We start from the raw sequence: 23556 nt of genomic DNA on the forward strand, positions 1-23556 counted from the left end.
ATCTTAAAAAAAAAAAAAAGAAAAAAGAAAAATCACGTCAATCTCTCATAAATACAGATGGAAAAGTCCTCTGTATAAAAACATTAGCAAACTGAAGCCAGTGCTGTGTTAAAAATAATAAGTTAGGACTAAGGCTATCTAATGCTGCAATGCAAAAATGGCTAAACATTTAACATCAATGTTCACTACATTAAGAGATTAAAGGAAAAGAACAGCCCAATTACCTGAAAAGATGCACACACACACAAAATCTGATAAAATGCAATACCCACTAGTGATTAAAAAAAAAAAGTAACTAGAAATAGGAGGGAATTTCCTTTTCCTGAGCTCTCCACCAAATCTACAACAAATATCTTTCTTTATGGTATGACAGTGAAAACATTTCGTTTAGAAATCAGGATAAAGGCAAATAACGCCCATATCATAGCTTCTATTCAACACTGTCCTGGAGATTCTGGTAAGTCAAATAAGGCAAGAAAGAGAAATAAAAAGATATAGGGGTTGAAAAGGAAAAATAAAATTGTCATTTTTGCAAAGTAACTGGTTAAAAAAGGTTACAAATTCTACCAATAAGTTACTCAAAATAAAAAGAAAGTTTAGGGCGCCTGGGTGGCTCAGTTGGTTAAGTGACTGCCTTCAGCGCAGGTCATGATCCTGGAGTCCCAGGATCCAGTCCCACATCAGGCTCCCTGCTCAGCAGGGAGTCTGCTTCTCCCCCTGACCCTCTTCCCTCTCATGCTATCTCTCATTCTCTCTCTCTCAAATAAATAAATAAAATCTTTTAAAAAAATAAAATGAAAAGAAAGTTTAGCAAAGTGTCTGGAAATAAAATCTATATACAAAAAAGGATTAGCTCCTTTAAACACTAGCAACAATTAGAAAATATAATTTTAAAAAATATACTATTTATAATAGTATCAAAAAGGTAGGGCATCTAAGACTAAGTGCAGCAAAAGTTTAGCCTTAGGAAAAAAAATTTTAAATTTTATTAAAAGACTTAAAACACCTAACAAATGGAGAGTATACCACAGTCATGCATTGGAAGATCAATATGTAGAGATATCAGTTCTCTCCAAATTGATCTATAGATTTAATAATCCCAACCAAACTCTTCTGTTCTTTTCTATATAGGTAAGTTAGTTCTAAATGTGTATGAATGAACACAAAAACCCATGAATAGACAAGAAATTTTTGAAGAACAAATGGAGGAAGTCTTGGTGAAGCTGCTGTAATAAAACAGCATAGTATCAGGGCAAACAACATAAACAATGAAATAAAAGAAAAATCCCATAAACAGATTATTGCATATAATGGGTACATGCTTCATGATGGATCACTGGAGAAAGAATAAATGGTGCTGGGATGATGGCTATCCAGAGAGAAGAAAGGAAACTGGATTCTACCTTATACTAAACACAGAAGTTCCAACTTGATTATAGAGACCTAAAAATAAAAAGCATTAAAACTTTCAGAAGAAAACAGAAGAATATCTTTATGGCTTTTAAGGAAACAAATGTTTCTCAAATAAGATCTAAAAAGTACTAACTATAAAGAAAAGATTGCTCAATTCCACAATGTTAAAATGAAGGAATTAAATCCATCAAAAGATACCATAAAGTGTAAAGACAAGCCATAAACTGAGAGAAACACAGGATTATTGTTCTAACACATCAAGAAGGGGGAGAAATCAATAAGAAAAAAGTAAACCACCACATAGAAAAATGCACGTAAGACAGACAGACACCTGATGGAAAACAAAAATGAACAATAAAAACGTAAAAAGCCGTTCAACATTAAAAGTAGCCAGGGAACACTGTTGCCAATTAAGGCCACAAGAGCGTTGCATTTCTTAACTACAAAATTGGCAAAATCCAAACTCTGACAATATCAGATGTTGATGAAGATGTGGTGTGATGGAAACCACAGTTGGGAGGAGGGCAAATAAGTACAAATATTTTGAAAAGCAATTTGGCATTATCACATAAACTTAAAAACACACATCCCCTAAAAACCCAGAATTCTAGTCTTCCACATGAATATAAAGGGTATAGAAATGCTCACAGCAGAATTGTGTGAACTAGTAAGAAAACTGGAAGAAGCCACGTGCCCAATGACAGGAGAATGACTTCAGAAATTACGGAATGTTACAATGAATTGGAAATAAATGCACTGCAGCTATGTGCACCCCTGATGAACTTCAGGCATATAACTGGAAAAAGCAAATCACAGATTATAAACAGTATAATACCACTTTTGTACAGCTCAAAATCAAAACTAAACACCATTTTGCTTATGAATAAATAACTCATGTGGCAAAAAAATATTTTTAAGCAAAAATTAATAAGAATTCAGGGCTGTCCTTTCTTCCAGAGAGGAGCATATGGTAATGTTTTACTTTTTAAGTTGGATGGAGGTTTCACAGCTGTTCATTCTACAAATGTTATTTTGCAACATTAAATATTAAATTAAAAGTTTATTACTTTCAGAGGCATTTCCTTTCTAATCACTCATGAGAAGAATCTACTGAAATGAAATCAGTTTCATTATAATCCCTATCCACTATTACCAGTACCAATGTATTTTTTCTGGAATGACATAGAACAATTACACTTTCTACTCTGACATGGCATCCTTCAGATATTATACAACACACTGCAGTTTCTTTTTTCTAGTCTTACACCATTCCTAATATGAGATGGTTTCTAATTTTATACTAATGCAGCAGGCCACTCCTCAGAATGTTTTCTAGCTCAAAAATGTTACTGCAGAACGTGGCATCCCACACTGAAAAAAATACTCAAGTACGAACTGAAATACACTGGGTTTGCTGCCTGCTCCATATAATATGCAGAGGGGGGATTGTAGGAAAAAATAGGAACGATGCAAGTGTGTGGGGGGGGTGGGGAGTAAGGGAGTTTAGAGATTATTGGTTGGAAACTACGGACAAAGGGGGACAGAGGCAGATACTGCTGAAGGGAAATAGGGTGGTGTGATATTGTGATATAAGAAATATATATTTGATCTTCATCCCTGCCTGTATATTAACAATGAGAAAAACTCTGGATACTCCAAATAATCTAAGAGTCAGAGACAGCCTAGTTTCCTCATGCAGATATATAGGGATGAGAGTCAAGCATCAGGCTTTTAGACAACATTATGGAAGTGCTTAGCCTTTTTAACTTTGGGGTAGGGGCTAAGACTATCTTATTTCCTTGAATCCAGGAATGTAATAATTGTTAAAAAAGAAAAAAATATATATACCTATGATTTTATAATAGATGGGGAGGAGGCCATTAAATAAATAAATAGATCGCTAACGAGATGTTTCAGAATTACTAAAATAAGAAAAAAAAGTTGTATCATCTACTAAAATTAACTCAAAATGAATCAAAGACCTAAACATAAGACTTAAAAACTATAAAACTCTTAGAAAAAAACATACAGGAAAAGCTTCATAACATCACATCTGGCAATGATTTCATGGATGTGACATCAAAAGCACAGCCAACAAAAGAAAAAACTGTACATTGAAGGACACAATCAATAGACTGAAAAGGCAACCCACAGAATGGGAGAAAATACTTGCAAATCATAACATTAAGAATACATGAAGAACTCCTATAACCCCCATCCAAAAAAGCAGACAACCCAATTACTATGAGCAAAAGACTTGAACTGACACTTCTTTGAAGATATCCAAATGGTCAAAAAGCACATAAAAAGATGTTCAACATCACTAGTCATTAGACAAATGAAAATCAAAACCACAATGAGACACTACCTCACACCCATTAGAATGGCTACTATCAAAAAATCAGAAAATAACAAGTATTGACAAGGATGTGGAGAAATTGGAACCTGTGCTCAACAGTGCACAAAGTAGGAATGTAAAATGATGCAGCCACTGTGGAGAACTCTATAATGGTTCCTCAAAATATTGAAAATGGAATTTCTGTAAGATCCAGCAATCTCACTTCTTGGTATATATGCAAAGGAACTGAAAACAGAGACTCAGGCAGGTATTTTTAAACCCATGTTCCCAGAAGCATTATTCACAATAGTCAAAAGGCGGAAGCAACCCAAGCATCCATCAATGGATGAAGAGACACACAAAATGTAACCTATACATTTCAATGGAATGTTATTCAGCCTTTAAAAAGAAGGAAACTATGAGTGAGGCTACAACATGATGAGCCTTAAAAACATTATGCTAAGTTACAAAAGGGCAAATACTGCAGGATTCCACTGATATGAGGTACATGGAGTACTTGAATTCGTAGAGACAGGTGGTAGAAAGTTTGTTGCCAGAGGCCAGGGGAGAAGAACTGGGGAGTTGTTTAACAGAGACAGAACTTCAGTTTTGTAAGATGAAGAGAGTCCTGGAGATGGATGGTGGGGATGGAAGCAAAAAATAAGAATGTACTTCATACCACTGACTGGCACACTAAAACATGGTTCAGATGGTAACTTTTACAATATTTTTAGTACAACTAAAAATAAGTTGCATCTTACAATGTTTAAGGGAGAATAAGGATCATGCTTCCAAAAGCGTGGGGCCACCTGCCAATCCACCTGCAGCTGGAAAGAGGTTAAGCTCAAGGTGGGAAGCAAGAAGCACTAAGAAGAGAAGTGAGACAGTAACCTTCAGTTCCTCAGATGGCACAGGTCCTTAACGTAGCCTGAGCCGTAAGGAGATTGGTGGGGAAACCAGACTGTGGATTCAGGTTCAGTCTACCGTGTCCAAAAACCTGGGAGTTTTTCACATGAGCTGCTACCAAGTCTGTACTCCTTCTCTACTTGAGTTATTAATTTTAAGATTAATTGACAAGAAACTCCACTTCAACTTTGATGTTGTAGCTTGTCAAGACAGTTTTGAATCTGAAATGAGCACCTCTGGCATTTGTTATCTCTGACAGCCATACAGCCCCTGCAAATCTGATAAGCATACTTCTCATTCCTTGACCACAAGGAATTCATTGGCTATGCCATGCTCTAGTTCAGATAAAAAACTTGTAGGTGTTAATAAGTCACTGATATATTATCCTTACTCTGAGAGTTCTCTGGAATATACCACATGATGGAAAAAAAAATCCTAATACGTAGCAGAATAGGAAATGAAGCATAAAGATGCAACACTGTTATTCTTCTTATGGGCTTTAATGTCATTTCCTTACAAAGCCTTGGATTTTAGGGAATTAACTCCTTGTCCTTAAGGCTAGAACTGCCCTGAAAATGAAATCATCTAGCCACTTGGTATCTTAATTAGTGACAAGAAGAGGCAAGCCCTTTGTGAAACTCAAGGCATTTACACGTTCCTTGCTTTCTGGTACTCTTTCTGTTCTCCATATGATCACAAAATTATTTTAAATTCTTTAGAGACTGTGTCTGCAAGTCCCGTTAGCCCACTGGACATGGCTTGTGAGTCTGAAACTTGAATTAAATTCAAAGCAGCTTACTGCTTCTTTCCTGTTTCATTTAGTTTGAAGTGTATTTTTGGATTTAATATTGTTTTCTTGAAACCCTCTTGTTCAAAAATGGCTCTTCTTCTGGAAGAATGCCATAATAAAATAAGAATTGTCCTTTTTTGGGACATTACACTATCCTCCAAGCAGTGGCTCTTGTCTTTCTTTGCTCTTTTGATTGTTCTGTAAATAGATAACATTTTTATTTTATTTTTTTTTTTAAGATTTATTTATTTATTTGAAAGAGAGAGAATGAGAGCGATAGAGAGCACGAGAGGGAAGAGGGTCAGAGGGAGAAGCAGACTCCCTGCCGAGCAGGGAGCCCGATGTGGGACTCGACCCCGGGACTCCAGGATCATGACCTGAGCCGAAGGCAGTCGCTTAACCAACTGAGCCACCCAGGCGCCCAATAGATAACATTTTTAAAACTGACTTTAGTAATTGCGAATTTCAGGCCAAGATTTAACTTTTTAGTTTTAAGTATTACTCTGAGAGGCTCATGGTGCGTTCCTTAGTAACTCTGACCTCTGTGGTTCTCCTCACTGCTCAGATCCCCTTAGCAATCTAAGCTCCTCAGACAGCTTCTTTCCTGGTGATGCTGCTTCTTCAGATGCCTCCTGCTTTTCTCTCACAGGCCATACTTTAACTGCCAACTCTATGCCAATTACCCCCATACGTTGCAGGTTCTATTTGATTCCGGATTTCAGAGTTGTATTACTAATGGCCCCATAGATACAGCCATGTGTCCTCCTTCCTCAAACTTGGACCTCTTCCAGAATTCTCTCTTCATAGAGCCTCCATCTTTGATTCCCCTCTCTCACCTCTCTTATCTAACTAGCCTCAAATCCTTCCAGTGAAGTCTCCAGGAGGTCCTGAACTCTGGTTCTCCAGGCCCCCCACAGCCAAGGCCTTCATTCTGGCCCTCACCATTGCTTCACTACGTATTTGCAAGCCTTCACTTAAGCCCTGCTCAGGGCTGAGTGAGGACACAAGTTCAAAGATGGAACCCAGGGAAGCTGTTTGCCAAAGGCTAATGAGAAAATGGGTTGGGGAAGAGTTGTTTGAGAGCCAGGAGGACCAGACACAGCTCCCAAGAGGAAGTGTGATAGCAAGGTTCAGTGTAAACACGGCCAAGAAAAATTCGTCAAGTCACAAACGGTGGTCTAGTAAACGAGCTGGGATTAAAAAGTGTGTAGGGGCAAGAGGACTGCAGAGACTGGGAGCAAATCCTAGAAACTAGAACATCCCAGGGTCTTTTTCTGTCTCCCCTTTCTCCTCCTTCTGCTCTTGCCACTACCAGCATCTTGCCATGGTCTCAGATTTTTCCATGACTTTACAGGCTTTTCCTCTGGCTGGAATAACCTTGTCTTTAGCTCTAGTTCCCCTGAGATTTAAAGACCTTGAGTGTTAGAATGTTGTCTCATTTACTCCTGGCTGTTTCTCAGATGCTGAGAACAGTGCCTGGTACATAATAAAAACTCAGTAACTACTTCCTGACTGAAGGACCTATGTATGTCCTTCTTGTTCTCAATAAATATATTTTAATGAGATGGAAAGGGGCTGCTGAGAGCCGACTGGCAAACTGCCCCCTTTACATATTTTTCCCAAACCTGGCTCCTCTAGCACGTCCTGCATGAAGCCTCTCCCGGCACCCCTGGCAAAATTCACAGGGCTCTCCTTCACGGTCCTGTGCGCCGTGGGTGTAGCTCTGCCCCAACATGAGGCATGCTCTGCTCCCCTACAACAGATGCAGGGGGGCAGGGGAGCAAGCACAAAAGGAGGGACTTAATCAGGTATTCCTGATCATTCCCAAACCCCAAAATGTGAACCCTTGGGCAGTTTGTGCTATTATTCGATGGCTTGTGTTTCTGCTATTGGCCAGGTTATCTCTGCGGATTAATGGACACCTGGCCAATTGATCACCAATATCTCAATTCTGTCACCTTAATAACAGAGGTAGATGATGATGAAGACCCAGTCAGATTAGTTAGCCAGAAACTCCTCTGTTATTCTACAGTTGACAAGAACAGTTAGATGAAATCAAGCCCAAAAACCAGAAATGACCAAATCACATTAGAAAAAGGGTCACACAAAAGGTGGGTTTGGTGCTTTTTCTGATTCCATTCATTCCTTCGTTTATAATTTCTTTTAGTGCTTCTTATGTGCTGCGGGATTCTAAGTGCTAAGGATCCAAAGATGACTATAATTTCACACCTGCACTCAAGGAGGTACTGTCTAAGGGGGGAAACACTAACCTATGTGATATTATATCATCAAAGTTCTCTGAGAAGGGAAAGAAAATCTTTCATAAAGTACATGTGGACAGTACACTGCACTATGTCGATAGTCATGGTTACGGCCAACTCGTTATAAGAGATCTCTCATTGTCTTCCTACTTTACAAAATTTTAAAATCTTTAAACTTCCACTCTAAATCCAACTATTGAAATCGAAACCCTAAAGCTGAGGAATTTTCAGACCGCTTGTGCAAGGCATGATGGGAAAATATGGCCAGGCCATTCAGCTTTACAAAACAACGGAAAATTTTAGACCAAGAGAACAAATACTCAGAAGCATAAACGAAAGAGGGAAGACCACTGGCTTTTTTGAAGTGAGGCAGGTTTGAAGGCCCGTTCTACAGAGTCCGCTCATTTCCCCTCTGGAAAACAGGAACGAAGCGCTTCTCTCAAGGGACGGTAGTGAGGACTAAATGGGCGAGGACGTAGCATAGAATACAGAGCAGCTATCTGTCAACACTACAATCCTACTGGCTGGCAAAAAAATAAAATAAAATAAAATAAAATAAAAATAAGGTGGAAGGATCCTGGCACTGAGAGAGGGTGACAGTTCTGAGGAGCTCCACATTACGTGGCGGGCCAGGAAAGCCGACCGCCATCACGCAGAGGACGGCACCACGGTAGTGCTCTCCCCTACCTGCCCGGTCTGATAATGTCTGGCAAACTGGGTAACCACTCGATAGTCATTTGCAAAGTACTCCATCAGAATAGACGGAACCTCAGCAAAGTCAGTAGGGCACCTGGTCCCTAAAATGGGGGGAAAAGAAAAAAAAAGTTGGCATGAATCAAATCAACATATTTATCTTACTTTTTATGTACTCTTTTAAAACTTTTATTTGGACTTCTGATGAACTATGATAAGATTTAATTCATTAAATCAATATTTTACTTCTATAAAATTATTGCACATATTTGCAGAAAACTTTATTATAATCCCATATATTTTCCTATATATCAAAGGTAAAACAAAATATTTGCACAGCTGGATAAAACACCTTGTAAAGCAATGGCTCACACCCTCTACAAACAAATCCATCCTCGGCTATGCTGGGCTATACATGAGACACAAATTAAAACATTCTTACAATTAATATACCATTTATATTAATTCACCGAATTCTCTCATCAAATACTTTTATCCTTCACTTTTTTGTTTGTTTGTTCTATTCCCTATGCTGTACTTTTCCTCTCCATGACTTACTTATTTTATAACTGCAAGTTAATACCTCTTAATCCCCTTCTCCTATTTCGCCCATCTTCCCATGCCCTCCCCTCTGGCAACTACCAGTTTGTTCTTTGTATTTAAAAATCTGGTGGGTTTTGTTGTTTTTTTTTTTTTTGTCTGTTCATTTGTTTTTTAGATTCCACAAATAAGTGAAATCATCTAGTATTTGTCTTTCTCTGTCTGACCCATTTCACTTAGCATATTACCCTCTAGCTCCATCCATGCTGTTGCAAATGGCAAAGTTCTCATTCTTTATAGCTGAGTACTACTCCATAGTATAAACATATACCACTTCTTCTTTATCCATACCCTTCATTTGTTTTAAAAGTACCTTTTTTAAAACCATTGTTTGCTTCTTATAATAAAGTCAATACAAAAAAAGCAGTATTTTAACTTAAAATAACTTAAAGCAACAAATCCTGTAAGAACTTTTTGGGGACATTTTATGATTCTGTCCAGCTCATCTCTAGTCTTTTCAAATATCTTCTTCTCCCCCAAAATACTATGTATACAAAGTTAGTTAATAAATAACTAAATGAAAGCAATGTAGCAGGTGATCTTAAAGCTAACCATATAGGATAGTGAGCTTAAGACTCAGAGATGAGACAACTAAGAGGAAAGTCTACATATAATATCATCAAATATGGCCACATACCAGCATGAAAGACTGTCATTTTACACAGGGGGAAAGCACAGGAAAATATTTTTTCAACATGCCTTAATATGTATTCTAACTGATTTTAGAGAAAAAGAGGCAATATTCTTTCACTTACTAAGTGCTAGGTACTAAGGAGACATATATTTATTCCCACACACATAGCCAAAAACTTCAATTCCATATAAAATACGATAAAATGTAAAAGTGCAAACTCAGAACACAAGTGAGACAGTCCTCAGTCAGAACTGTTAGCAAGGAAGCAGAAAAATGTCAGGTGACCAGGTTGCATAACTAGAAGGACAAGGTAAGGCAACCTGCAATAAATGACCACCTGACAATGTTAAAGGATCAGATTTTCTAAATAAAGAGCTTTTTGTTCCAATTTCAAATAAAACACATGTTTTTAAAAGATGGTTGTTAAACACAAGTCCCCTCTCTGTGGCTCACCAGTGACATGTTGGTAACGAGTACGTCCCAGCATAGAATGCATGGCATGTCCCATTTCATGGAAGAGATTTTCCATCATTCCAGGAGTTAATAAAGTTGGTGAATTCCTTGAGGAATGGGGAAGATTCAGCATAAGAACTACAACTGGGAGCTGATAGTCTCCATCTTCTTTTAACCTGCCTCCACGGATTGTAAAATGGCAATCCTGGAAGAATCAGAAAACATAACCGGAGAAGAAAGTATTAGGTGATCTGAAGAATAAAATAGTCTTAATGGATATAAAATTACACCAAGATGTCTCAGTTCAAGTTTACCTTAATTCTATTCTTCTATTTACTTATAGACACTTTTTCCTAACATTTTTTATTTTGCTAAAATTTTAAGTTTTTTAAAACACCTGTACTACCTTGCGCTTTTGTTGATTCATTCATTCATTCACTCCAAAAATATGTATTGAGGTGATGCTATGCCAGCTTAGATCCACACGCTCAACTGTACACAAGTAAGTGGGAAGGGGACAGACCTTGAGCTACTGTGGGGAGGGACACTAATGTTTACTGAACCTCTTCTGTGTTGGGCAATGAAGTAGGAGACACTTCTCATATCTATTGTCTTTATCACTCAGAAGCAATGAACTCTATCACAAAGGGAGGAATTTGGAGTGACTTTCTCTAATAGGCTGAGATTCACATACAGTGTATCACTTATTCTTCACAATAAAGAATCACCTGATGTGGTTTGTCTGCTCGCTGGAAGAAATCACAATAAATGTACCCCAATAATCCTTCAGATTCATGAACCACAGCCTGGAAAAAAATTACATTTAGTGGTGAATGAAGCCATCAGAAACTCTAAAAGTGGAAAAACATCCCTAACAAGAATCTAAATATAAAACATCCATAGCCATAACTATAGACATTTTATTACTTTCTACACCCCACATGACCCAGAAATAGATTCTATTGTTCCCCTCATCTCTCAGAAGATTTTGATTTGGGGATTCTGTCCAGGAGAGGAAACCCTCCTCGTTTGAGCCCTTTGTCCCAACTGCCAGTGCCCCACGACACGGAGACCAAACCCAGCTCCTCAGACTGTTCAAAAACCTCCCCATACACTTGGGAACAAGTGCTGGCTCGACAATTCTAGATCTAACTATTACAATGTAGACATATGCCCCAAAATGCTAACCCTTGAATTCAGATACAACAGAAGGTTGCTTCTGGCTTCAGGTGAAGATCAGTAATATCATTATTTATGCTCCTCCCTCAAATTGGGCCTATAAAAGACACACAGCTCATGAAGAGCTCAATAGCTGGCCTCCAGCTTGCCTCCTTTGTCTTGTCACAACTTGAGGATTCTGCCAGAGAGAACCTCAGCTTCATGCATTACAACTTCATGCAGGCATCTATTCATTAGTTCAACAAGTATCTCTTAAGCCCCAAGCAGGTGCTCGGAATGTATCAAGGCATTCAGATATCAGCAGTGAACAAAACTGGCAAAGAGCGCTGCCCAAGGCGGGCCCACACCCCGTAGCGGGGGAAACCTGGTGGGCTCACACTCCGCAATGGGGGAAGCTTTTCATTACTTGCATGCTGTCCTTTCATTCTTACCAGTTTTTCTTTCATTGTATCTCTGCACTCTATCAGTCTCCACCACTTTGTGAAGTACATAATGCACAGATACTCAGATAATCAGTACTGGGATAAAGTGTGCTCTGAACTCTAACCTTTCAGTTCTATCACCATGCCTATTCCACTCTCACGGAACACAGCCAGGAGACAATCAGATAGCTTTCTTTCCTTGAAATACAGTGAACAGAGTACAGTGTGGTACACATATAGCAGAAAGTAAAACAGAATAACAACAACACAAAGCCTTTGTGATAGACAGATAAGTCAATAAATCCTCATAATCTTATCAAGAAAAAAATAAACATATTGATATCTCAAAAAAACTGGGCCCTAATAGGAGAAGGGGTGGACGCCAGGCTTGAGGTCACATTAGAACACGGGATATAAATAAATATATTATGCAAATATAAGCTCCTACAAGATGGGAAGGGGGTTGAAAAAAAAAAAAGAAACATGACAGATGCAATGAATTCTGGAATTAACCAAAAGGGACACTGCACACTGCAGGAATATGAAAAGTAATGACAAATTTCTCTTTAACAAGAATTTGTCAGCAAAGATTAAACTTTCTGTCAAGTCCCTAAAAAAATTTCTTTCAGAGAATTCGCTCTGCTATTATATGTTCCTATCAATTGGAGGGAACAACTGATTTTAAAGAAAAATTTTTTTTTTATAAATGAGAAGCAGTGACCCAGACTTTTCAGGAAACAGAAATAAGGTGAGACATGCTCCATCAGGGCAAAGCTGCCCTGAAGATAAAATTGCTATTAACTCGATTACCAAAACCAAGAGATAAGGGAGTGCAACTCTACACTAACTGAATGCTTACCAGTTTGCGAACATCTTCACACCATACCTCTCCTTTTGCAGGCTGCTCTGCATATAATGTAATTCCTAACAGTTTGGTAAACAAAATATTTAGGCCTTCCATGCACGCTCCAAGGGAGAAAAATGGGCAATATAAACTGGGCTCAATATTATACCTAAAAGAAAGAAAAGAGGTTCAATAGCATTTTTGTTTACTTCAATTTCTTAAGGTAAGTTCAGTTAACTCTTCATTTAAAATTTAGGATCATGGTAGCTAAAAAAAGGATTGAAAACAAAAAGGTACAGCTCTATCTTTTGAGGGATTTTCAGAGGAAAGGCAGTCTAATTATTCTTAGTAGTAACAGTAGTAGGCAGTACTTCTTAGTAGTAAGAGTAATATCAGTAATGAGTAATTAAGGTAGACACACCATTCCCTAAACTTCATCCTTTTCAGGTTATTTATGTGCACTGACTTAATTAAATCCGTGTATCTCAATTACCCATACCACACACACATTCCTTTATGTATACCTACAGACAGAATCTGACCAGTTTGAGCTATAATGAAATATGGAATATGTTCTATTCTAAAAAATTGTGACTTATATCACATAAATAGTAAACAAACTCAAGTCCTGAGGCATACTAAGTGCATTTAAATCCTATCTCTAGTAAAATATTTGTTAATGGAAAAAGTCTCTGTAACATAAACCATCAGATCTTAATTCATCTGTTTTACAGTTATATACCTTAAATGAAGCATAACATACTGGCAAGGTTAATTATTCTTCATTCAAAAATGACTTTTTATGTCCTCTTCCAACATAAGCCAAAGCACATCCAGAATATGTGATGTGAATGGTCACTTTTGAGTCATTAGGTCAGGCCAAACTTTATGACCACTGCTAGAAAGAATGGCTCTAGAATAACAGTAGGTGCTTATTCTATTTCTACTCTCTGGAATTAACAAAATATATACTTATGGTGACAGAAGGTCACTACACTTGTGAAGAGCACAGCATTACATATAAACTTGTCGAATCACTATGTTGTACACCTGAAACTACCGTAACATTGTGTGTCAACTATACTTCAAGAAAAATTAATTAAAATAAAAACAAAATACATATAAACTTTCCTGCAGAACATAGACAAACGTATGCTTGTTACTAAATGGATGACTGGATTTAGTGAGCATGTATAAATTATACCACAAAAGAGATTTTGACTGTAGAAATCCACAAGTTTACAACTTAGTTCCTGACCAATTTTTCATAAAGACAGAATCTCACTGGTGAAAGACACACCACTCCTTCAGTGTCCTCGCTCATTGATTCATATGCTTGTGCAGACTGTCAATAAACCTGCTGCTTGCTGGAGGTAAGGAACGAGAGGAGTGTCTGTCTCTAAAGAGCTCACTGTGAAGGAGGCAGAGAGGTGGACAGACAACTCTGGTCTCCTTAGCCTGGGGCAGCAACAGAGTAGCTGCTGGAGACACGGTCAGAGGATGGAATGAAGGACACAGACAGTGGGACAGCAAAAGGGTGTGATGACTTCACTTGTGGAAGAGAGGGTAGAAACAGGAAGGGATCACAGAAAGGAATTCAGAAACAGGAGGCGGCTGGGTGGGGTGGGGATGAGGAATGAGGGCAGGGAGAAGTAATAAGGGAATTCCAGGGAGAAGCAACAGTGTGAAGTCCTGAAACAGACTGGAAACTTCTAAACCAGTGGCTAAATACGAGCCAGTTCATGATGCAGGGGATCAACAGGAAAAGAGAGGGAGGGGAGTCTAGACACACATGGGCAGGGTCCAGAGAACGGAGGGCCTCAGACATAAACCTGAAGGATTGGGATTTCAGAATACAGACATGTGGTCTCTCAACTTGTTGATTATGCACCCCAATCATTAAAAGAATTTTTAAGTATTCAACCTTAATATATGTATACTTATAAATTATATTCATGTGTTATTGTTCTACTGCATTTCAAAACATAAAGGATACATTTTTACAAGTTGAAATAAAAATAAATCTAAACAAAATTTCTAATGCAGTATGTTCACACTCTCAGTGGATTGTTTCCGGATTGGGAAATATGAGAGACTGCTTTTGTAGGCAACAAAGAAGCAATCTGATGCTTTCTGGAACACTGCAAGGTTGACAGTGTGGCGGGAGAAATGCAGGAGAGGCAGGGAGAGCAGACAGTAAACTGGGGTCTGAACATAAGCAAAGGCAGTGGGTCAAGGATGAGGAGGCAGATATGAATTTGTTTTTCCTTGAGATGAAAATGTTTCGGGACTGTGTGAGAAAGAATGGTCTAGAATAACACACAGGTTTCTGGCTTGAGCCAGATGGATGGGATGGCAGAGTCATTTAATCAGAGCACTACGTGGGGAAAAAGAAAGAAGGGAGGGTGGGTATGTTTGTGGGAGAAGAAAGGAAGGTAGGGTGCAGTTGCGAGAGAAGGATAGAGGAGTCACAGAAAATAAATTCATTTCTGGAGACACTGACTGTGAAGTGCCCATAAGATGTCAGACACTCAGTTAAGACTGAGGCTTCATTGCTCAGGTGTTAGTTAAAGCTGTAGAAGGAGACAGGGGAAGGGTGATGCAGTGTGAGAAGAGGGTCAGCAGCAGATCTTCCAGATGAAGAGATAAAAAGGAAGACAGAGAAGAAAAGTCAGAGCTGTTAGGGCACGAAAGAAAGGGACATCACGGAAAAGAGGGCGAAAATGTGTTGTAAAAACAGGAAATAACGGAGGCTTCTGGTGTCTGTTCTGGCATATAAGGAGCCTGGGAGGCATTATTTCATCCTAACAACAAGTAAAATGCTCAACAAACTAAAAACTCTTCAAAACTCTTCTTATATCTAGCAGAGAACTGAGATCACAGAGCAGATTGCTACCCCCCACCCCCAAATACAAAGACAAGCAGGCAAATACAGAGAATCACAATTTACAGAACTCTCCAGTATGGACTAGCACTAAGGTAGGAAAACTTAAACTACAATTGACAATTTGGAGGCTCAGTGTGGCCAAATCTAAGAGTTAAAACCTCCAGGGAGGCCCAGTTTAAGGGGGGAGGGGGTCCCCACACTTTTATGAGTTTTACCTTCGGTAGCTCTACCAGGTTCTCACAGTAAAGATGGAGAAAAATTCTCCCAATGCTTCCAGCAGGGGGAAGGAAAAAACAGCCATTTTGAAATACACCAGAGCATTCTGTTATTCTTAACAAGGCTGCCCTCAAAAGAAACTATCTTACCAGAGCCTAACATACCTAGAAGAAAAGAAATATCTAACCCAATCCCTGTCTCATCAAAGCAGGGAAGGCGAACTGAAAAGCACTTGCAAAAGTCAGAGCTGAGGGGCACAGGCTCTGTAATAGACTGAGACCTAATCACAGGACTTTAGAATGCATCCCTCCCACCCTCCCCTCCCCAACAGGGGTTCTGTAAAATAACAGGAGAAAACAACTGAAAAACTGCACCTCTCAGATCTTATGTAACTAGAAGTCTCCAGAGAAACCCAAATACAACATCAGAGACATACATATATACATACATAAGAAAAGTTTAGCCTCCAACACCACAGCTACTGCAAAAGTAAACACAGCCTAACTAACTCCCAGCCAGTGAGTACTTCATGTCCAACTTTCACACCAATTTCAAGTTACAATAAAAGACAAGAACCACAGTCTGAAGAAACAGAACAAGCATCAAAACCAGATTCATGTATGTTAGAGATGTTGGAATAACCAGACTGAGAATTCAGAAACAACTATGATTAACATGCCAACAGTTCTAAAGAAATACACAAGATTCATGGGTAATGTAAACAGAGAGAGGGAAACTATAAAAAAGAATCAAAGGAAATGCTCATCAGTAGATTGGACATGACCAAGGAAACTATCAGTGAGCTTGAAGACATGTCAATAAAAACTTCCAAGAGGATGATGCAAAGAGAGAAAAGAATGAAAAAGACAGAAGAGAAGACCCAAAGAATTGTGGGATAATTACAAAAGATGTACATGTAATGGGAATTACGGAGAATAGAGAGAGAAAGGAACAGAAGAAATATTTGAAGTAATAATGGCTGAGAACTTTCCAAATGAAGGACAAACACCAAGCAGGGCAGAAAACACACTTGGGAGTATCATATTTCAGCTGCAGAAAATCAAAGACAAGGAAAAAAAATCTCCAAAGAAGATGGAGGGGGAAAAAATCACCTTACCTGCAGAGGAGCAAGAATAAGAATCATATCTGCATTCTCTTCAGAAACTATGCAATAGAGAAGAGTGTGGTGGGAAATACTTAAAGCACTGAAATAAAAAACCCACAAACCTAGAATTCTGTTTCCAGCAAAATTACCCTTCAATGGTGGAGAAATAGACTTTCTTGGACAAAAATTGAGGGAATTTCTCACTGGTAGACCTGACCTGCAAGAAATGCTAAAAACAGGGGTGCCTGGGTGGCTCCATCATTAAGCGTCTGCCTTTCCAGGGTCCTGGGAATAAGCCCCACATTGGGCACCCTGCTCAGCGGGAAGCCTGCTTCTCTCTCTCCCATTCCCCCTGCTTGTGTTCCCTCTCTCACTCTCTCTCTCTCTCTCTCTCTCTGTCAAATAAATAAATAAAATCTTTAAAAAAAAGAAATGCTAAAAACAGTTCTTCAAGAAGAAGGAAAATGATGGATGTCAGAAACCTGGATCTATGTAAAGAAAGCAAGAGTGCTAGAGAAGGAATAAATGGAAGATATAAAAGCAAATCTTTTTATTTCGTATTTTTAAAAGATGTAATGCATAACAGCTTCTTCAGAATAATAACAGTGACAATGTGAGGCGATTATAGCTTATAGATAAGTGAAATGCAGGACAGCAATGTTATGAGGGACTGAAAAGAAGCACATGCACAAACCATGAAGCAATGCAGTATTATTTGAGGTGGACTTAGAGTATAAATGTCAGGGTAAATACTTAAAAATTGGAAAAAAGGGAGGAGGAAAAACTGAAATCATATAAAACACTCAAAACCATAAGGCAGAAAAAGAAAGGTAAAAGACAATTAAAGAAACGGGAGGAAGAGCAAAGAAGAGAAATATGTATTATTTATACATGGTGATATGGCAGATATTAACCTAATTATATAACTAATCACTTTAAACATCACTGGTCTAGATATAACAATTAAAATACCAGAGAATGTCAGCAAAGTTGAGAAAAACAAGACCCAATTATGTGTTGTCTAGGAGAAACTAATTTTAATTGTAAAAATACAGACAGATTAAAAGTAAAGGGATGGAGAAGGATATATCATGCCAACACTAAGCAACAGAAAGTTGGAGTAGCTACATTAATTTCAATCAGAGCAGACTTCAGAGAAAAGAAAGTAATCAGGGATGAAGATGGGCATTACATAGTGATAAAGGGGTCAATTCTCCAAGAAGACATAACAATCCTTACTGTCCATAAAACCCTTAATGATTTTAACAGGACATCAAATACATGAGGCAAAAACTGACAGAAATACAAGGAGAAACAGATGAATCCAGTATTATAGTTGGAGACTTCACCACCCACCTGTCAGAAATGTAGATCCAAGAGGCAGAAAATCAGTAAGGACATGTTGAACTGAACAGCACCATCAATTAACTGAATATAACAGACATCTAGGCAATGTTTATCCAACAACAGTGGCATACACATTCTTCTGAACATCACAAGGAATCTTACTCAAGAGAGACCACATTGTGGGAAATAAAATACATCTTAACAATTTAAAAGAACAGACATCATACAATGAATGCTCTCAGACCACAATTGGATTAATCTAGAAATCAATAACAGAAAGATAGTTGGAAAATCCCAAAATATTTAGAGATTAAACAATACATTCCTCATTAACACATGGGTAAAAGAAAACTCAAGGAAAATTTTTAAATATTTTGGTCAAAATAAAAATGAAAATACAACTTATATAAATCTGTGGGATGCAATGAAAGCAATGCTTACAAGAATATTCAAAGCAATTAATGCATATATTAGAAAAGAAGAAAGAACTAAAGTCAATAATTTAAGCTTATACCTTAGGAAACCTGACAAAGAAGAACAAATTAAATCCAAAGTAATGAGAAGAAAAACATTTTTTTTAAATTAGAGCAGCAGCCAATAAAATTGAATAGAAAAAAAATAATAAAACCAAAAGCCAATTCCTTGAGAATATCAGTATAATTTTAAACCTCTATCCAGGTTAACTAAGAGGAAGAGAGAGAGAGAAGACAAATTACTAATATCAGAAATAAGAGAGAGGATATACCATTATTGATAAAATGGGCATCAAAGAAAGATAAAGGAATACTATGACAACTTGATGCTCACAAATTTGATAACCTATATGAAATGTGGGTCAATTCCTGGAAAGACACAATCTACAAAAACTCATGCAAGAAGAAATAGATAATCTAAGTTGGCCTATATCTACTGAAGAAGTTGAATCAATAATTAATAACCTTCCAAAACAGAAAACACCAGGCCCAGATGGATTCACTGGTGAATTCTACCCAACTTAAGGAACAAATTATACCAATTCTTTACAATCTTTTCCAGAAAATAGAAGCAAAAGCTTCCTAATTCATTCTATGAGGCCAGCATTACCAAAAACCAAATACACAGCAAGAGAGGAAAACTACAGACAAATATCTCTCATGAACATAGATGCAAAAATATTTTTTCAAGAAAATATCAGCAAATCAAATTGTTTTATACACAATTATAATTATAAGCAATTATACACCATGACCAACTGAAATTTATTCCATATATGCAAAGCAGGTTCAATTTTTGAAAATCAATTAATGTATTTCTACCACACTGACAGACTAAAAAGGAAAAATCGTATGATCATATTAATAGATTCAGAAAAAACATCTGAAAAAATCCAACACACATTCAGATAAAAATTCTCAGCAAACAAGGAATAGAGGGGAACTTCCTCACTTGATAAGAACACCTAAGGAAAACTTGCACTACACATACTTAGTGGTGAGAAAACTAGATGCTTTCCTGAGAAGATCAGGGACAAGGCAAGGATGTCTCTTCTTACTACTCCTATTCAATAGCATGCTGGAGGATCTAGCTAATGCAATAAGACAAGAAAAGGAAATAAAAGTTTTAGAGATAAAGAAAGAAAGAAAACTGCTTTTGTTCACAAATGACATCATTATCTAGGTAAAACTTCCCAAAGAACTAACAAACTCCTGGAACTAATAAGCAATTATAACACAGTTGCAAGATACAAATTTAATATACAAAAATCAATTCCTTTCTTATATACCAACAATAAACACTGACATTTGGAATTATAAATACAATATCATTTATATTAACACCAGTAAAAAAAAAAACTAACCTGAAATATTTAGGTATAAATCTTTTAAAAACATGTTTGACAATTAGAACATCCATTCATAATGTAAAAACTCTCAACAAAGTAAGACTTAGAGAAAGCATACCTCAACATAATAAAGGGTATATATGAAAAACCCACAGCTAACATTATCCTCAAGGGTGAAAGACTGAGAGCTTTTCCTCTAAGATTAGGAATAAGACAAAGGTGCCCATTCTCATTACTATTCAACATTGTACTGAAGTCCTAGCCATAGCAATCAGATAAGAATAAGAAATGAAAAGCATCCAAATTGGTAAGGAAGAAGTAAAACTTTCACTATTTGCAGATGATACTATATATAGAAAACCCTAAAGACTCCACCAAAAAGACTGCTAGAATTGATAAATGAATTCAGTAAAGTCGCAGGATACAAAACTAATATACATAAATCTGTTGCATTTCTATACACTAATAATAAAGTAGCAGAAAGAGAAAGTAATAAAATAATTCCATTTACAATTGTACCAAAAACAAGGTACCTAGGAATAAACTTAACTAAGAAGGTGAAAGATCTGTACTACAAAAACTATAAAACATTGATGAAAGAAATTGAAGATGACACAAACAAATGGAAAGGTATTCCATGCTCATGGATTGAGAGAACAAATACAGTTAAAATGTCCATACTACCCAAAACAATCTACAGATTTAATGTAATCCCTATCAAAATACCAACAGCATTTTTCACAAAGCTAGAAAAAATAATCCTAAAATTTGTATGTAACCACAAAAGATCCAAAATAGCCAAAGCAATCTTGAGAAAGAAAAACAAAGCTGGAAGTATCCAGATTTCAAGATATACTACAAAGCTAAAGTAATCAAAAAAGTATGGTACTGGCATGAAAATAGACAAATAGATCACCAGAATAGTCCAGAAATAAACCCCAATTTTTATGGTCAATCTATGACAAAGGAGGCAAGAATATACAATGGGGAAAAAATAGTCTCTTCAACAAATAGTGCTGAAAAATTGGAAAGCTACAGAGAAATTGGAAAGCAAAAGAATGAAACTGAACCACTTTCTTACCCAAAAATAAACTCAAAATGGATTAAAGACCTAAATGTGAAACATAGGCATAAAATTCCTAGAAGAAAACACAGGCGGTGATTTCCTTGACACTGGCTGTAGAAACACTTTTCTAGATATGTTTCCTCTGGCAAGGGAAACAAAAACAAAATTAAACTATTGGGACTACACCAAAATAAAAAGATTTTGCACAGCAAAGGAAACCACCAATAAAACAAAAATGCAACCTACTGTATTGAGAAGACATTCACAAATGATATATCTGATAAGGAAATTAATACCCAAAATATATAAAGAATTTATACAACACCAAAAAAAACCCCCCAAATAATCCAATTAAAAAGTGAGCAGAGGACCTCAATAGACATTTTCCAAACAAAACATACAATTGACCAAGAGATACATAAAAAGATACTTAATATCACTCATCATCAGGGAAATGCAGATCAAAAGGACAATGAGACATCCCGTTACACCAATGAGAATGACTAAAATAAAAAACACAAGAAATAACAAGTGTTGATGAGGATGTAGAGGAAAAGGAACCCTTGTGTACTGGTGGTGGAAATGTAAATTGGTGCAGCCATTGTGGAAAACAGTATGGAGGTTCTTCAAAAAATTAAAAATAGAATTACCATTTGATCCAGTAATGCCACTACCGGGTATTTACCCAAAGAAAATGAAAACACTAATTCAAAAATATATATGCTCCATGTTTATTGCATCACTGTTTACCTTAGCCAAGATACGGAAGCAACCCAAGTATCCATCCATCCACAGATAAATATATATGTATGTATATATGTGTGTGTGTATATACATATATATATATATATGTAGTATGTGTGTGTGTGTGTGTGTGTGTGTGTGTGTGTGTGTGTAATGGAATACTACTCAGCCATAAAAAAGCATAAAATCTTGCCATTTGCAACAATATGGATGGACCTAAAGGGTTTATATAATGCTAAGTGAAACAAGTCAGAAAAAGACAAATACTACATGATTTCACTCATATATGGAATTTAAAAAACAAAACATACAAACAAAAAAGAGGCAGACAAAAAAAGACTTATTTTTTCTTCAAATTTTTATTTAAATTTTATTCAACACACAGTACAATATTGGTTTCAGAAGTAGAATTCAATGACTCATCACTTACTTACAACATTCAGTGCTCATCATATCAAGTGCCCTTCTTAATACCCATCACCCACCTAGCCCATCCCCCACCCACCTCCCTCTATCAACCTTCAGTCTGTTCTCTATCTTTAAGAGTTTCTAATGATTTGTTTCCCTCTCTCTTTTTCCCCCTCCCATATATTCATCTGTTTCTTGAATTGCACATAAGAGTGAGATCATATGGTATTTGTCTTTCTCAGTCTAACTTATTTCACTTAGCATAATACCCTCTAGTTCCATCTACATCGTTGCAATTGGCAAGATTTCATTCTTTTGATGGCTGAGTAACATTCCATTGTGTATATATACCACATCTTCTTTATCCATTCATCAGTTGATGGACATTTGGGCTCTTTGCATAGTTTGGCTATTGTTGAAAAAATAACTTTTAAATGCAGAGAATGAAATGGGTGTAATAGATAAAGAGGATTAAGAATACACTTATCATGATGAGGCACTGAGAAATGTACAGAACTGCTGAATCATTATATTGTACACCTGAAACTAATATAACACTGTATGTTAATCATACTTGAATAAAAAATAAAATTTTAAAAATGAACAAGATCTATATGAGGAAAACTACAGAACTCTGATGAAAGAAAGCAAAGATCTAAATAAGTGAAGAGCTATTCCAAGACCATGAATAGGAAAACTCACTGTTGCTAAGATGTCCACTTTTCCCAGTGTGATCTATAGATTCATTGCAATTGCAGTCAAAATCCCAGCAAAGTATTTTGTGGATTTCGACAAACTGATCCTAAAGTTTATATGAGAGACAAAAGACCCAGAAGAGCAAACACAATATTGAAGAGGAAGAAAAAATCGGACTGACACTAACCAACTTCAAGGCTTATTATAAGGCTCTAGTTATCCAAACAGTGTGGAATTAACAAAAGAATATACAAATAGATCAATGGAACAGAAATAGACCCAAACACATACAGTCACCTAATCTTTGACAAAGGAACAAAGACAGTAAAATGGAGAAAGGGTAGTCTTCAACAAATGGTGCTGGAACAACTGGACATCTACATGCAAAAAGTAAATCTAGACACAGTCCTTATGCCTTTCAGAAAAGATTGACACAAAATGCATCACAGACCTAAACGTAAAACACAAAACTATAAAACACCTGGAAGATAATACAGGAGAAAAATCTAAGTGACCTTGGGTTTGACAATGTCTTTGTAGAGATAGCACCAAAAGCACAATCCATGAACGAAGAAATTGATCAACTGGACTCCATTAAAATTAAAAACTTCTGCTCTGCAAAAGACACTGTTAAGAGGATGAAAAGACAAGCTGTAGACTAGAAGAAAATTTTTGCAAAACACATATCTGATAAAAACTGGTATCTGAAACATACAGAACACTCTTAAAACT

General features: G+C 36.9%; 1 protein-coding gene across 1 annotated transcript in view; it reads right to left on the bottom strand.

The window, feature by feature from the left end:
- Positions 1-23556, bottom strand: part of MIPEP (mitochondrial intermediate peptidase) — a 175871-nt gene that overhangs the window by 101723 nt on the left and 50592 nt on the right. Inside the window, exons 11-14 of the mRNA XM_028107728.2 lie at positions 12549-12702; positions 10817-10894; positions 10089-10293; positions 8396-8505 (exon numbers count right to left, since the gene is read on the bottom strand). Coding sequence (XP_027963529.1) covers positions 8396-8505; positions 10089-10293; positions 10817-10894; positions 12549-12702 — 547 coding nt within the window. The remainder of the gene's footprint in view (positions 1-8395; positions 8506-10088; positions 10294-10816; positions 10895-12548; positions 12703-23556) is intronic.

Source organism: Eumetopias jubatus, unplaced genomic scaffold, assembly GCF_037043125.1.
Source record: "Eumetopias jubatus isolate StellerSeaLion01/CBP00866 unplaced genomic scaffold, mEumJub1_p1.0 scaffold_3, whole genome shotgun sequence".
NCBI lineage: Eukaryota > Metazoa > Chordata > Mammalia > Carnivora > Otariidae > Eumetopias > Eumetopias jubatus.